Consider the following 15492-nt stretch of genomic DNA (forward strand, 5'->3'; position numbering starts at 1 on the left):
TGACTGAAATACAAGGGCACTGTGCAGCCTGTATGCGGCAAGCCAGAATTGCTCTAAGGCAGTCAAAAAATTGAGCTGACAATAACACAGAGCACCCTTTTCAGAAACCAGGGCCCTTTATTAAAAAGGTTTGGCATGTATTCCCCCCACTCCTGAATTGATTTGCGCCATAAAATACGCTTGAAGAAAAATAGTGGTTGTTTTCCTACATGCTTCATTAATTTTTAGTTTTGGCAGGCAATATAAATAAAAGTATCAAGTGCACATCTAATTGAATCACCAGTGATTCCCAACTCCCTGTAGTACCAGAGAACATGATGTAGCTGCGCTGTTTAGCAAGCACAGATGAGTTAGGAAAACAATGGCTCACTCTGCCCAGAGGCTTTGGTTTAATGTTGAGCATTTACCCATTTAATATGAGACAGGGCAGAAGTTGGTGCAGTGGGGAACTGGCAGCGCAGACGTCTTTTTACTTCTAGGCTTGTCTTCTAGGAGTAGTGACTGGAAGCACACCTCTGCAGAGAGTCAGGAATGTTTCGGTGAATTGCATCTACACCCAGATTTTTGTGGATGGAGCTCTGGCTCTTCTCAAGTATAACCTCCTCTATATGTGCTGACTGTGGGATGTTGCTGAACTAACTTCTGTCTCCTGCAGGTGGCTGATATAGAGCATGTGTTTCTTAAAAAAAAAAAAAAAAAAAAAAAAAAAAAAAAAAAAAATATCTCACTTGGCCACAATCAAAGAACTCAGGATGGGAGAATTCCTACGGTGAGGAAAATGATACCCATCAGACTGGATGATCTCTGACTTCTCAGCTGTCACGGGAATCAAGTGCCTTCAGAAAAGGATGGTGCTAAGCGACATGTACTCAGGATCGTTTCTGAATAGATAATGCTGGCCTCTAACTGTAATGTTCAGTGACCTCATTTCATGAGTTGGCTCCTTTCCACATTGCTAACTGGCTTTTGCTGCTTAGCGTAGGTAAAATGATTTAGTGATTTTTGTATCTTGGTAGATGTAGTCTGCTGTGGGCTCCCTGACTCAGGGGAAGGGGAGTGTAGGATGCAGGAACAATAGTGGATATAGAAGAGAAAGAAAACTAAAAGAAGCGGAGATCACAGTGTTTTCTCTCTTGCCGAGAGAATATGACAACGTGATACACCCAAGTCATAGGTAATACGTGTTGACAGGAGGTCATGATGAAAGCTTGTGTTCTTTCCAAACTGTGTAGCTATGTTATTCCTGAGCTAGATAGAGAGGATATCAGTCTTCATGACTGTCAGTCTAGCAGTAAATTCACACACAATTAAAAATCTATCATGGATATTGTGTTGTTCTTGAGAAGTACCACAGACTGCAGGATTTCAACCTTTTCAGGAGTCGAAGAGGTCTTCCAAGTTAAAAAATCAGAAATGCCTGGGGAACAAAATTTTCTGATAGGTGGGTCATTAGATATTTGACAAGATTAAACAGGTCTAACAAAATAAAACAATTACTTTATCAAGTAATTATGGATTGAGGGGATTTCACAGAGCGTTCTCACCTTCAGTGTTTTCCAGGATCCTGTGACCTGTTAGTTGGGAGGAAGGCAATTCAGTAATCTGAAGTGGTTTTTGTTTTCTTTTTCTCTAGGATATGCTTCTGTCTCAAAAATGGCTCTGGAGGGTTCCTTCAGCTGCTGGAATGGAACAGCAATCAGGCTGGGGAAGGCGTGTGACTTCATCAGGGACTGTGCTGAGGGAGAAGATGAGGGAGATATGTGCAGTGAGTAAATCCAACCCCCCAGGCTGCATCCTCCTTTTTCAAAAGCATTGATTGTTTTGAATTTTAATGCCTGAGACTTTAGCACTAATAGACTAATTCAGTACTATCAAAAGACCAGTATCCTCCACAACACATGCAGTTTGTCTGGATGTCTGCCTGGAGCAGACCATTTAATATGTTCCTGTACTTGCCTGCATTAGTTCTGCAGCAGGTTCTTAAGATGCTCTTAGTGCTTCATCTCTTCCGAAGTCCAGATCAAAAATGCAAAGAAAGTATAGCCTGAATAGCTAGATGCCTTACAGAATTATGAAATGTGTAGTTTGTTAGAGCCTTTAATCAAAATGTAGCACAGCATGTGGCAGAAGGGAGAGGAAGGAGAAAACTTCTAAGATGAAAATGAGTAGAGCCAGTAGCTTGTATTTGACCAATTCATGTGTCTTTGTAATTCCTCTTGTTTTCTATCCTCTCTTCAGCAGTCAGTAGTCTAATAAAATACAGCAGAAGACAGATAGCAGCCCGAGTTTTCTGAAAACTTGCTGTGCCTGAATACTTTGTAATTGTACTGCATAACCTAGATACTTTAGGACCTTCTTGAAGATGCCTTATCTCTTTTTCTATACGGCTACATGTTCTACCTCCAGCGTCTTTCCCTTTGCCAGTCTAGACATAGTTAGGAGTGGTGGATTGTCAGCCATATGGTTATCCACAGAGCAAATACATCAAGAAAAATAATTGTTGAGAATTCATCATTTACCAATTTAAATTGTATGTGTCACAGATGATCGACCTTATGGACTTTGATCAACAGAGCTGCATTGATTCGGTATGCAAAAAATGTGTTCCTTGACCAAAATACCAGTACCACAAAAGCCTTTGGAATAGAAGAAACAATTATTTTCAGTTTAGCTTTCTTATGTGACAGCTAAAGCAGGGGAGAATTTGGGTAAGGTCATTCAAACAAGCTGTGTTGATGTAGGTCATGTCTAGACTAACGGTCCTTTGCCGTTTCTAGCATAAATTTAATATAAGGTGACACAAAACTTTTAGCAAATTCCAGTTCTTTGCTGCTAACAAAGAAATAAAGTAACACATTTTATTGGAGTGGAGAACAGTGGTTTGACCGGGGATCATCTAGTAAACTAGCTAAAAGCTTGAAATTATATGCTTTTCCATCATGTTAGACATTGTTCCTATTTGAAATTATATTAATTAACAACACACACTCAGAGAACATTAGATTCACTTTCATAGGAACAGTGTCATCACTGTGGACTTGCAGCTCCTTAGAATCAATAATGCTGCATATTAGTAGTATTGAAACCTACTATTTGCCTAAAGAGCTTTAAAACAGAGCTCTAAAACCTTATAATGGTATTTCTATTGTGTTCTATACTTTAATTTTTAAAAAATATATTAAATTATAATAATCCGTATCTTGAATACATTTTCATTTAATTGGAAGTAGAGTAGTATTATTTACCATCAAGTATATGTCCAGATACAGTTGTGTCTGTCTGCTATAAATGGCTCTGCTTTGTGAGGGTAATCCTGTCTATACCAGTGGGAACAGCAGAGCTCACACGGTGGGGTTGTACCACTCATGGATGCAAGACTAAATACGACATATATATCTCTATATCTAAATACCACTAAATACCAGATATCAGGAGGCTGGCACTGCTTTTGCCCTTAGCTGCCACCCTGTATCCCGTGGTGAGCCAGTTGGTGATGTGATGAATCCCTCTCTCATACATTTTCCACAGGGGTTGGTTTGCTTGCCTTTTCCCCCTCCATGCAGCATTCATCTGTAGCTATTTGCATGAAGCAGTGTAGCACCTACAGTTGTGTCAGCAAAGAATGTACTGAGAATGTAAATGAGAAAATCTAAAAAAGCAAAAGATACTTACCGCCTGTCTAGCAGCGTCACTTTCTAGCTTGAGGAGAAGACCACACAGCTTGTGTTCAATCACAGGCACTGGGAATAGAAGTTCTTGCTCTCAGCCAAAAGGCCCAAAAAGCACCATCTTCCAACAAAGCAACAAAAAAGACTGGCTTGCCTTACCAAGAGCTCGGGTTGTGCGTATGTCTGCTTATCCGCTTACAAGCCTGCTCAGTTCTATGGCTGATTTCTCTGCTTTTGCCTCTTTACTGTGTTGAATATTGTTGGCATAAAACTTCTTACACAAACCAGAGAAATGATCTTATGTTTTAGATGTCAGTTACATCTGCATGGCAGCCTAACACAAAACATATGTCATCTTTCAGCATTTGAGCTGTCATTTTACTCTGGAGCAACACAGATGTTTTCATCAGCGTGACAAAAAGTGATTCAGATATATAAAGCAGAGAAAGGGGTTTCCCAAATGCTTCTGCTTATACAAAAGCGTTGTCAGAAAAGGGTATAGCCATGCTCAAAACTGAGACAAGAGCTTTTAAAATTACCATTAACCAAAGGGTTCTATCTTTGAGCTTCAAGAAGATATTGTGGCTTTTTTCCTTTCACAGTCTTTCAGCTGTGCAGGTACTGATTTTTAATTTTTTCTTCCTATTCATTTGATTTTTGTTCCTTTCTTAGCTGAAAAAAATCTCCCTCAAGCCTGCTGTTTGTTAACATCTCTTCACTTATTAATGGCCAATGAAATGTCATGGTGCTTGTTCTGCATGCAACCAATTAGTCTGTGTAGAGAGTGTAAAATCAGAGAGGGATGACCCCTAGAGAAAAGCATGTTGCTGTTCAAGTCATAATCAAATATTCTTGCAGGAGCAAAAGACAGCTTCAAAGAGGCGGATGTGGAATTAGATGCCAAACTGTGTTGATTTCGGATCAGACCTACAGATTTAACAGACTGATGGAAGTGCCACACTGGAAATTACTTTGCAGAAGCATACTTTGCAGACAAACATTAAGACTTCACATAGTGGTAGTCTTATGTCTTTACTAGTAATTTCATTTATGAATTATAACTTAGTGCAAAAACCCCCCATACTTCCTCTTATTGTAGTAATCATATACGTAATATACCTGGTATGATACAAGACAAAGATGAACATTCAAATTATGCACCAGTACAGACTGGCAGAGCTCTGCTTTACAGAAAGGGAAAAATTGTTTCAGTAGTTTTACAATTCTCTTTTTAGTTAACAGTATCTTGGATTTTGGTTCAGTAATCTTATGTTGCAGGGCAGCAAGTCTGGGAAAAATAAAAATTTTACTGAAAAAAAAGTGCATATACTTTTGGCTAGTCAAAAATTATTTAACTTTCTGTCTCAAATTCACCAAAATATTTCAGCTTGGGAAAATATTGGTTAATCCATCACAGTATGTTAGGGAAGTAATGTCTATATTTAAAAAAATATATATATTAAAAAGAATGGAGGTGGTGATAGTATATTTATTATCTAGAAACCCAGAACTTAGAGGATTCACTCAGGATATGACAAACCCAGGACTGATTCTTTCTTCTGCCTAAGTGAATTTGAATGCATATTTCCTATTTCCATGCAGTTTCCAAGACTGTGGTCTGGAGTTCTGGTCTACTTCAGAAGAAAATGGTTACTCAAGTCTCTCCTGGGGTTGCTCTTCTCCATTTTATAAATTTTATCTGGAATGGGGATTGAAAGTAATGTCCTCCATCTTTCAAATAAATCTCATAACCACTTGGTTATAGGGTAATTTTCACTCTTTGCCTCATTGGATATTTAAGGATGTTAAACACATTGCCAGGTGCGATAAGGAAGGGCTAGCATCTGATTCATGAAAGGAGTGACTCAGGCTGGGCTGTGTGGTTGGAGGAGTGCATGCACACATCTGTCAAAAGCAGATGTGATGGCAGCTAGAATAGGAACCTATAAAGTTTGAATTTGTGATAACATGAGCAAGTGACCAAAAAAGCATAGATAATTAATTCTTCAGGGGCCAGTTTACTTTCCAGCCAAAAATGCATGAAGAAACCACTGGGTTAATTTATATCCTAGTGATAGATAGAGCCCAGCAGAGTCTCCCTGCAAGCAAAATGATGAAGTAGCAACCTGTTGCCATGCTGTGCTCTGTTAAGGTTCCTGTCTTGCATACACTAATCCTTTTGCTTCTTTCTTGATCAAAAGCTGTAGTTCTAGCAACAAATTCTAACCTTTAGCAGTTCTGAGCTCAGCAAAGCCTTCTGGAATTAAAGGATAACTCTTTGTTGACTGATGAAAAGTATTTTCCTTTTTTATGCTTCATTTCTGGTAGAATTTGGCATAGAGACCGCCATTGAAACAAACTCATGTTTAAGATTCATGTGCTTCTTTAAACTGTTTGAGTAGCTGATCTATTTGGCTTCTGAGATTTCCTCCTAAACTTGATAAAGGTCCATACATAACTGAGTAGTCTTTTATACTTGTGTCCTTTATAGTATGGGTCTGGAATTTCACCCCGAAGTTTAAACTGTAGTATCTGGTTGATTTACACCTAGTTTTGAATCAAAATCCTGCTCCATCTGCTTCATAAATTATTCCAGTTGCTAATTTTTCATGCTATTAAAAGAAGAATCTGAGTTAAACAAAATAAAACTTAAACTTACTTAGATTTTGCTTGAAAGGTAATTCATTATGAAGGCTTGAAAATATTTGCTTAGGAACAAGTTTAACATCCTACAGCTTTTCTCCTTCATCACTCAAATAAAAGCAGAGACTCTTATGTTCTCACAGTACGCCAATCCTCACTGGATTTCTCTATTCTCCATCCCATAGCCACAAGCTGTATCTTCATCTTACTAAGGTCTAATTCTTTTCAGGTTTCTGTCACTAATGATAATATTTAACATGGCAGGTTTCAATAGGCAAAACTCCTGCCTCCTCATTTACTTGATTTTCCAATAAAAAGTCAGATTAGCTTTCCCTCATCAGTGCAGTGTCTGTGCTAATGTGAGTTTGAATTATAAACATTCAGAAAATTGAAAAGTAGATGTCAACAAGAGAAGTGTTAGCCAGAGAGGTGTTTGTGGAGTAGCGATATGTGAAATTGTAGGTGCTGTATGTATTCAAAGTAAGAAAGAGCAGCAGAGAAAATGCATCCAGTACACGGGACATCTGAAAATTCATAAAAAATTAATTTGTGGAGGAGGAATGGAATTTTCTGGGACAGTAATAGCTTCTTATTTATGCCCTTACTTGTTCATCAACAGTGAGCTTTTTCTGGCCTCCAGGCAGGGATTGCTACTTAGATGACTCCTCCTGCTGCTCTGACTTGTTTACATCATCCTAGATAGCGTATGGCCATGAAATGAATTCAGTTGGACACTGAGCCAAGCTGTTTCAGTAGAAATTCAGGACACATTATAATTTGTCATTTTCTTTGGATCCCAGCCTCGGGCTGCGCAATGAAATATAATCAAGTTATGTAGAGGGGTAAAACACAAGGAAAGCACTTCTCTGCTTAACAGCTTCATATTTAAAGACCAGGCTGAATGAATTCAAAGATTTTTAAAGGGAAAAGCTTGAAAAAGCCTTAACTCTGGTCTAGGTTTTGATATTTTCATAACAGATTTGGGTGCTTGCAGAAAATAACAGTAAAGCATGGCGCTCACCTCCATGTCAGGTTCCAGGTTCAAATTTGGCTCTACTAAAAGCCACAGATGTAAGATTTGTTTCAGTTTCCTCTGTGAAGTGAGTTGTGATTCAGGCTCCTAGAAAATCAAATATTTCTGGTCTAGGTGCTGCAGTTGTGGTGTCCCCCAGCTGTTTTCTCAGGGTGGACCAAGGAGCCGGTGCATCTGCCACTGACAATGAATTGCCTTTTGAGGTGTGTGAGTCAAAGCTGAGGCCCTGTGAGCAGGTGTTTAATTGGCCTGCAGTCTCAGCCAGGGGATTCTGCTGATATTTAAACATTTTGAATGATCTGGAGTATGAATACTGGTCCCTCAGTGGCTGACAGCCACTTTATAGAAAATTCCAGAGGGAAAAATTTTTAATAATCACAACAAAATCTCAGTTCAGGAGCCTCCTCTTCTCATAGAGAAGCTAATGAAATTGCCAGTATCACCTGACCAGCAGATTCTCTTGCTTTAGGAGTTTGTAGTCTGTCCTACATTTTGTAAGTGAAGACATTTTTATATTAATTTTAAAAAGCAGCTGAAAGAAAAAAAATAATTACCTGGATATGTGGTTTTATAATGTGTTTGCACATCAAATTTTTGTTTTATCTTGCAATTTTAAACAGATTTCTTGTATCATTTTCCTTTTATTTTTTGGAAAAGTTTAGGGGAACAGGGAAGGAGAAAACAAATATGGGCTAAACTGGTTTTAAATACACATTTGAGTACACAATGGTGTAAAAATGGTGATAAGTCAGGAATATCATTGTTCCTTTTACAGGTACATCTGTTTGTCACAGCAGTTTTTCTAGTTTATTGGAAGAAGGGCCACCCCCACTGAGCAAGTGTGTTCAGGGGATTTGTACTGCCAGCCCCGAGGACTGGTTAGTCTATATAGCAAGATAAAATGATTGCTTGCTCTCCTTTACTTCTGGCATCTTTAATGCCTAACATAACTCTATATTAACAGGGCACCTCCTTCACCCAGGCTGGCTTTGTGCTCTACCTTTTTCCCCATAAAACCCAGTCTGTGCCCTTTTATTACTGAGAAGCCTTCTGGTACCTGGCAGAGTTGTCAGCTGCACCCTGGGTGCAGAATCTGTATTAAGGATTATTGTGGACTCACTAAAAGTGAAAATCATGTTATAGTGGTAGTGATTTTACATGGCATTTTATGTTTTCTGCTGATGTTACGTAATAACTACAGAATCTGGCCTCATGTTGAAGAGGAGAATTGCAAAAGTAGAACTAGACAACAGTAGAAATTAGGGAGGAGGCAGTAAGGATTCATTGAGGATGATGGGAAAAAATATTTCATGAGTTTTGAAGGAAATGGGTGATTCATGGCCAAGTAGACAATGTTCACCTATGGCAATATAAGTGCATGGCTCGGGGCAAAAGGAGTGGTACTTTGCACGCTTTGTGAGAAGAACTTGCAATGTAGGTAGAGAAGGAGATGGAAGGCGTGAAGTTACCTTCTGCTTTAACTGAGATGACTATTACTTTAAAACTAGTTAATTTAAAGGCACAAAGGGAGTGTATCTATTGTTTGGAGCTGGAAACTTGCCTGAAATCCTAAGCCTGTGACAGAATGAGTGGGCTTCAAAGCCTGAAAGTATGGTTTAAAATAAACTACCCTCTTTTCATCCATTCTTCACACCAAACAGATTCACAGGTGCAAAAACTGCGGCACAAAAGGATTCAGTGCTTTACTGAAGATTGCATCAGTGCTCCCAGAGAGAAGAGGTCATGTTGCTGAGCTGGGCTGACTAGAGACCTAGACTGTAAGGGAGGGGAATTATGTTAAGAACTTAATCTCTCTCTGATATTTACTTCTATGGGGCTGCAGAAGCAGTGATTAGGAAGCCATCTCCAAGATGCAACATTGAGTGGGTTTATACCTGTGGAGCTGTAGACACCGGGTATTTAGGAGGCCCCATAGTGTACACCGAGATGTGTCCTCTCACTCGGGTCTGTCACAGTGTGGGGAGTCACTTAGAGTCTGGGAGTTTCCCTTGCCACCACTTTCCCCATGGTTAGGCATGTGCATGCCTCCACACAAAAGGACCGAGTAGCTGTGGAGGTGCCCGCATGCCCTGGGCAAACCAGGTCAGAATAGTCATTGCAGCTTCTCTGTGTGCCCAGGACTCTCCTCCTCAGCTCACCTGGATTCTTCTGTATGTGTCTGTTTCTTTCCCTCTTGCAGAAAAGCTTCCCTCTGGCTTTTACTGTTCGTTTGAAGAAGGGAACTGCGGCTGGATGCAGGGCTCCTCTGCCTCCCATCCTTCTCCATGGCGGATTGGAAGCCCAGAGCACAACCGTTTTCCTTCAACAGAAGGTGTGTGAGAGTAAATAGTAAGTGCAGAGAAGGAACACCAGTGATCAAAAAAAGATACACAAATGGTGGGGAAAGGGAATAAAACACAAGGCATATTTTCCTGTGAATTTACATATCTTGACCCTTTCTAAACAACTTCACACCAAGTGTTCATCTTCATGACCCTCCTTCATACTCATCTTTTTTTTTCTTTCTGATTTTCCTATTTACTTCCTCTGTTTCTCTGTACAGCTTCTTTTTTTCCCTTGCTCTCATCCTAATTTTCCTTCTCTTTGTTCCATTGTCCCTTGGGTTCCACTTCTATGTATAATTACTGTGTACTTGGTTCCCCTACCCAACTCCCAGTAGTGTATTTCTAATCCTTGTACAAACCACTGAAGGTTTATACTTTGGGCACTGAACTACTGCTGGTTGAGTTTTGGCAAACAGGCTACCTGCCAGGATAAGCTTTTTACCTAATACAATAATGTAAATCATTGGAGGCATTTATTGCTGAGGCACAGACAATCTAAAGAGAGACAGTAATAACACACAGTTAATAGTGTATAATCCCAGCATTGCTTTAGAAAGTTAGATCCAGAGTTAAACATGAAGAGTAAGATTCTCTGTGTGAACTGGTATAGGTTACAGTGCAGCTGTTTTGATTTATGCCGCCTGATGGTTTAGCCCACAGTATTACAGGCCCCGAAGTGATGGAAGCATAGGTAAATATGAAGGCAAAGAGCTAGAAAGAGGGTACTGTGGGCAGCTGGCAAGTGCTGCTGGTTCGTGATTTGTCTATGCTGTAGTGGCAGTTTCAATGAAAGCCCAAATAAGTGGGTATTTGGTAGTGGTAACAAGTAGTGGTACCCTCCTGGGCTGGAGGGCAGAGCTGAAACAAATACACACGTTTTCATGCAGCTGCCAAGGAAAAACCCTAGTGTTACTACTGCCCTTGTTCCTCTTGTTACAACAAATGATTAAAGGAGCAAGGAGGCCTCCAGCTGCATTAATATTACCCTGGTGGTATTTTGCCATAGCTGTATTTTGTTTTGGTTTTGGACAGGATAAATATTCTCTTCCAAGTTACTTTTTGTTCATAAAAGATACATGTTGTTATTCAGCCTTGAAAGAAGAATGAATCTGAAGTTATGGAGCAACAGAAGATAGCTGTAGGGGGGAGTTAGACAGACTCCTTAAATGTGTTTCCCGAGTATGTTTGTTGGGTAAGTGAAGCTGCATCGCTAATAAAATGAAAAAGCTTTTTTGCTCTCTGGCATTCTGCTGTAGTAGGAGCCAGCTAACATGGGTTCTGAGGTGTTGTCGCAAACCCTGAAACCAGAAGGTGAGTGCTGCAGTTTGACCTTCTTCCTGCTTTTATCCAGGTTGTGCACTCCTCCTTAACACCAGCAAAACACCAGCAGTAGCAAACACTGTCATGACCAGCACTGCATTTCCAGCTCCTTTGAGGAACTCCCCCTGTGAGGCAAGTCGTAATGTTTTCTTTTCTTTTGCAATTTACAGAGCTTTTTTGTGTGTCTGACTCTTTTTCAAATATAGACACTAGGTCAGTAACACAGCAACCGCATTCTGTGATGGCTTATCTATAAAATATAATTATTTAATGCCCCTGTATGCAGGGGAAGGACATGGTTATATGCTTGAAATACCACAAATTGTCATCCGAAAAGCCTGGCATATCCTGTCCTCATTGTATGGCCTCACATGATGTATAACAATCTTCATAATGAGGTGTATGTGCTGTAAGGGTAGGGCAGCCAGCATTATGTAAACAGGAGGAAGCAGCTTACTTCATGAACAAACATTGTATTTGCAAGATCTAAAAAAGAACAGGCTTCAGGACTGCACCTGAGCTGCTCAGAAAATACAATGCATGCTTTCTGTAGCACAGCTGGGATTTGAGCTGGCAGGTCTCCATCATGCTGCACTTCAAACCTAGCAATCCTCGTGTAGGCCTTGTTCACAGGAGCCCTGAAGTTAGCAGCAGGAGAGATAAATTCATGTAGAATGGAACCAAGTTCGTATTCAAGCACAAAGGTTATTGACAGTCATAAGACATCAACTTAAGCAAGTATATTAAAGGCTTACCAGGCAACCCTGCACATGGTTGTCATTTCTGAGCCAGTTGTACTTAACCTTTAAACTGCAGCTTACAGAAAGATGACCTGTCTGCATCTTTTTACTCTAGTCTATAGCTTCACAGATTATATTGTCAGTGATAGGATTTATTCATGACTTATGACTTTGAACCATGGCTAGTGACTTAGACCATTTCACATCTTGAATGGTCTCCCTGAAATGTCACATAAGCTCCTGGATCCTGGAGCAGAGGGATTTGGGAAAATTGATCGTAACAAGCACAGTTTGGTTTTTGTTGAGTTGTTTTTGTTGGTTTGGTTGAGCACTGAACAGACAAAAGAATCAGACTCTCCCTGTTCCAGTGATCTTAAAATGCAGAAAGGACAAGAAGGGATGCATTAGAAGGTCCTCTGAAAAGCAAGTACATAGAAGAATGTGTTTCTTGGGCTTGAAGTTTGGTTTGGTCCACTTCTGTTAGAAATCTCAGTTCATACAGCAAAGTGCATCTGGTTTTGCTCTCTTGACATACTCATGTCCTCCTTCTTTAGGAAATACATTCTACCTTGTTTTTTCTCCCTTTTGTCACAAAGGCGTGTGCAGGTTTTGAATATTTTAAGACCTTGTTCTTCCATAGACCAGCAAGAGCGAGTGTTTTTCATAATCCACCTGACACAGGAATCAGAGTGAATGATTTCCCAATATGTGTATATTTTTTCTTGTGTATACAACAGTGCAAATAATTAAACTTGCCGCTGGGGGAGAAGCTGCCATGTATTTCATCTGCTCACATGCCATCCCACCTCCGTCACTCCCCTTGGCACTTAAAAGGCATCCGGACGCATCCAGCATTGCAGCTGTCGGTAATAAAGAGTGAAGGAGTTTGGCAAGGGTTTTGTCTCTTGCCTTTTCATATAGTGTAAAAGCTTCTTTTCTCAATGAGCCCCTGGTGGCTTCAAATTCTATTTTACTGGAACAATCTGTCTGTGAGCAGAATAATTTAATTCCACTTTTCAGCACAACACAGAGGAGAAAGGAGATATTTTCCCCCCCATGCACTTATTCCTCCAGGAGGTGCCAACAAACTTCCTTATAGTGAAATTATAGTCAGAAAACAGGTTGTGAAAATACCATAATGCTGTCCTGTATTTATTCACCCTCAATCACTTCCTGATTGAACTGGCTCAAGTTCAGGCACTAAAAGATGAGTTTTCTTCTACCTGTCACTGCTGACAGCTCCACCTGGCATGTCACAACCAGGACAGATTCTCTGGCAACTGAAATCCCACTGACAAAACTCACTCATGATTCATGTGGCAAAGGGACCTCAGCAAGTGTGTGCGAATTAGAGCCATTTATTCTTCCACAGTCAGAGCAAGCCATAAACCTGTCCTCCCTCTTGTATTTGATCCAGCTCACGTGATCCTTTAGTTATCTGCTTGCTCTCCTTGCGTGTTCACTTACAGAGTGGCTTTTTCTGACAGCTGGTTCCAGCACCCCAGAGAAATTCGGCTCAGTTTCACATCCTGCACCAATATATATTAATGATGGAGGCTGTCCTTAAGCCTGTCATTTAACATCCTTCCTTCTCCTTGTATGCCATGTCTACCTCTATATCAACATGCCCAGCTCAGCTGAACTGGGGATGACACTGAGTGTGTTGCCCCACCTACTCAGGTCACTCACCTCTCCTGGGGGAGTGGAGCCTTACTCCTGCTCTGGGCATGGGACTTTATCAGAGGCCCTATGCTGCAAGCCCTGAGAGCGACAAAGAGGCCAGCAGACGTCCACAGTTTGCTGATCTGGACTCCCCTCTCTTCTCTCCCTGCTACGTGGAAGCTCTGGGGCACTACTAGACCCACTGTTTACTGAAGCTACTGTTTTCTCCCCTTATCCCTCAATTTGCTTTTATTTTATCCAGTCATGTTAGACAATTACACCCACCATAGCAAATGCTGACATCCTGCCTTTTAGCCTGAGGTGTTCATAGGAATTAATTACTTCAGCCTCAGCATGAGGAGCATTACCTGCTGCAGTGCTGTTTACCAGGCTGGAGGATTCTGGGGTTTGGCCAGAATGTCCGTGGAACCAGGACTCAATGCTGATAAGGAAACAGTCAACCAGTCCACAGTGGGTGCCAGCCACAAAGAGTTTGCTAATGCTTCAGGCTTGTTTTTTCTCCCTCAGCCTGGCTGTTTAATCTTCCGCTGTGATAGACTGGCAGTGGTGATGACTGAACAGTCTGAGAAAATGACTGCTAATGCCCTGGAGTCTTGTGGGGTGACCTGCTCCAAATACCTGTCCTGCTGAGGTTCTGGGCAGCTGTTTGCAGCAGTGCTGACGCTAGCACATGGAGACTTCAGAGCCTGGATGATCTTTGGCTTACGTATTGCCGCTAAGTGCAGGACAAGCACGACCCTCCATCTCTGTGCTCTCTCCAGCCTGAGGTCAGTCATCAGGAGCATGCTGGGCTGCTTGCAGGCTGCGCCCCCCTAGTATTCACTCCCTGTGGGAGGCTCCTCATTAACTCAGAAAGGGAAAAATTAGCCTGACCTACTCTGTACTGCCCCACACATGCATCAAAAGATGAGAAGAGTAAAAATGAATGCAGGAGATGCCATAATAAATACAGCCTCTACTTTCCCACGCATGTTTGGGATTGGCCCTAATATGCTTTGCACTTTGTGTATAGCTTTGTATTGCACTTTGGTCCTGTTTGTGTTGAGCAGCTTTATATTTTCATTTTCTTTGTTCTTCAGTGCTTTTGGCAGGTCAGAGCGGTTAGTTTGTGATGCTGCCCTTTGTTCTTGGTTCAGTTAGTTTTTCTCTTTCTTTTTGTTGTTTTATTAAATCTTGGCTAGGGTATACTGGCTTCAGAGAATCTATCTTGTTTGCAGTCCAGACAGTCTTTGTTATGTTTTTCATGTTGCACATTCAGTAGAGCCCTTTGTCTATTGACCCCATTAACTGTGTGTTTAAAACCTGATTTATATGGAAGAGGGAAACTGTGCACTTCTACTAAATCTTGGGGGAATGCAGAAAGTGGTACACGTAGTCTATGAAGAGATGCTCCATTACCACGAAGTAGCCAGAAAGGGGAGATGCAACAAAAAGCTCAGGGAATGCTTCGGGAACCAAACTGAGTCACAGTAATCAAGAGTGAAAATCTTTTAACCCACATGTAAAAGTTCGTTGGAAACAAATCACGTGTAATTGAGCGTAGTAACGCACATAAAGTGTGAAGAATTAATCCAAACAGTGGCCTGATTTAAAGGCAGAATTTACAGAGCTTGAGCAATATTCACCCCTTCTCCTGTGATTCCCCTCCTATTAGTGGGAATCAGTTGGCTTGCACAAAGCCAACAGGACAAAGAAGATCCTGGGGTGGTTAGAAGAAATCCATATACATGTCATTAGAAGCTGTGCTGCTGTCTGGACATTTGAGAAACCACATTGCAATTAAAGTCCAGGGGAAGTGCTATCGTCTCAGACATCACCCATGGCAAAACTAAATTGCTTTGTCACAGTTGATAGCCCCTAGGTGTGCACAGCTTCCAGACTGTAATGACCACCTACTTCTCAGTACTTTGTAAAGATGTCACAGAGCTGACACAAGAGTGTTGCAGGTGTCCAGGGGGGAGCTCACCTTCGTGTGGAAGCTGGAGACTCAGTTCTGGCTCCCCATATCTGGACAACAAGGCAATCCCATCTCCCTCAGTCCCAGCATTGTTGCTGTACAA

At 41.0% G+C, this 15492-nt stretch overlaps 1 protein-coding gene across 2 annotated transcripts in view; it reads left to right on the plus strand.

Annotated features, from left to right (window-relative positions):
* ALK (ALK receptor tyrosine kinase) overlaps positions 1-15492 on the plus strand; it is a 242825-nt gene that overhangs the window by 159577 nt on the left and 67756 nt on the right. Inside the window, exons 5-7 of one of the 2 annotated variants that reach the window (XM_026845712.1) lie at positions 1634-1765; positions 9545-9676; positions 11041-11141. In XM_026845712.1, the coding sequence (XP_026701513.1) occupies positions 1634-1765; positions 9545-9676; positions 11041-11141 (365 nt within the window). Of the gene's footprint in view, positions 1-1633; positions 1766-9031; positions 9123-9544; positions 9677-11040; positions 11142-15492 lie in introns of those variants that run through there. The other variant, XM_026845713.1, reaches the window with a different exon arrangement.

The sequence above is a fragment of the Athene cunicularia genome (assembly GCF_003259725.1).
Source record: "Athene cunicularia isolate RWA chromosome 3 unlocalized genomic scaffold, athCun1 chr3_part1, whole genome shotgun sequence".
Lineage (NCBI taxonomy): Eukaryota > Metazoa > Chordata > Aves > Strigiformes > Strigidae > Athene > Athene cunicularia.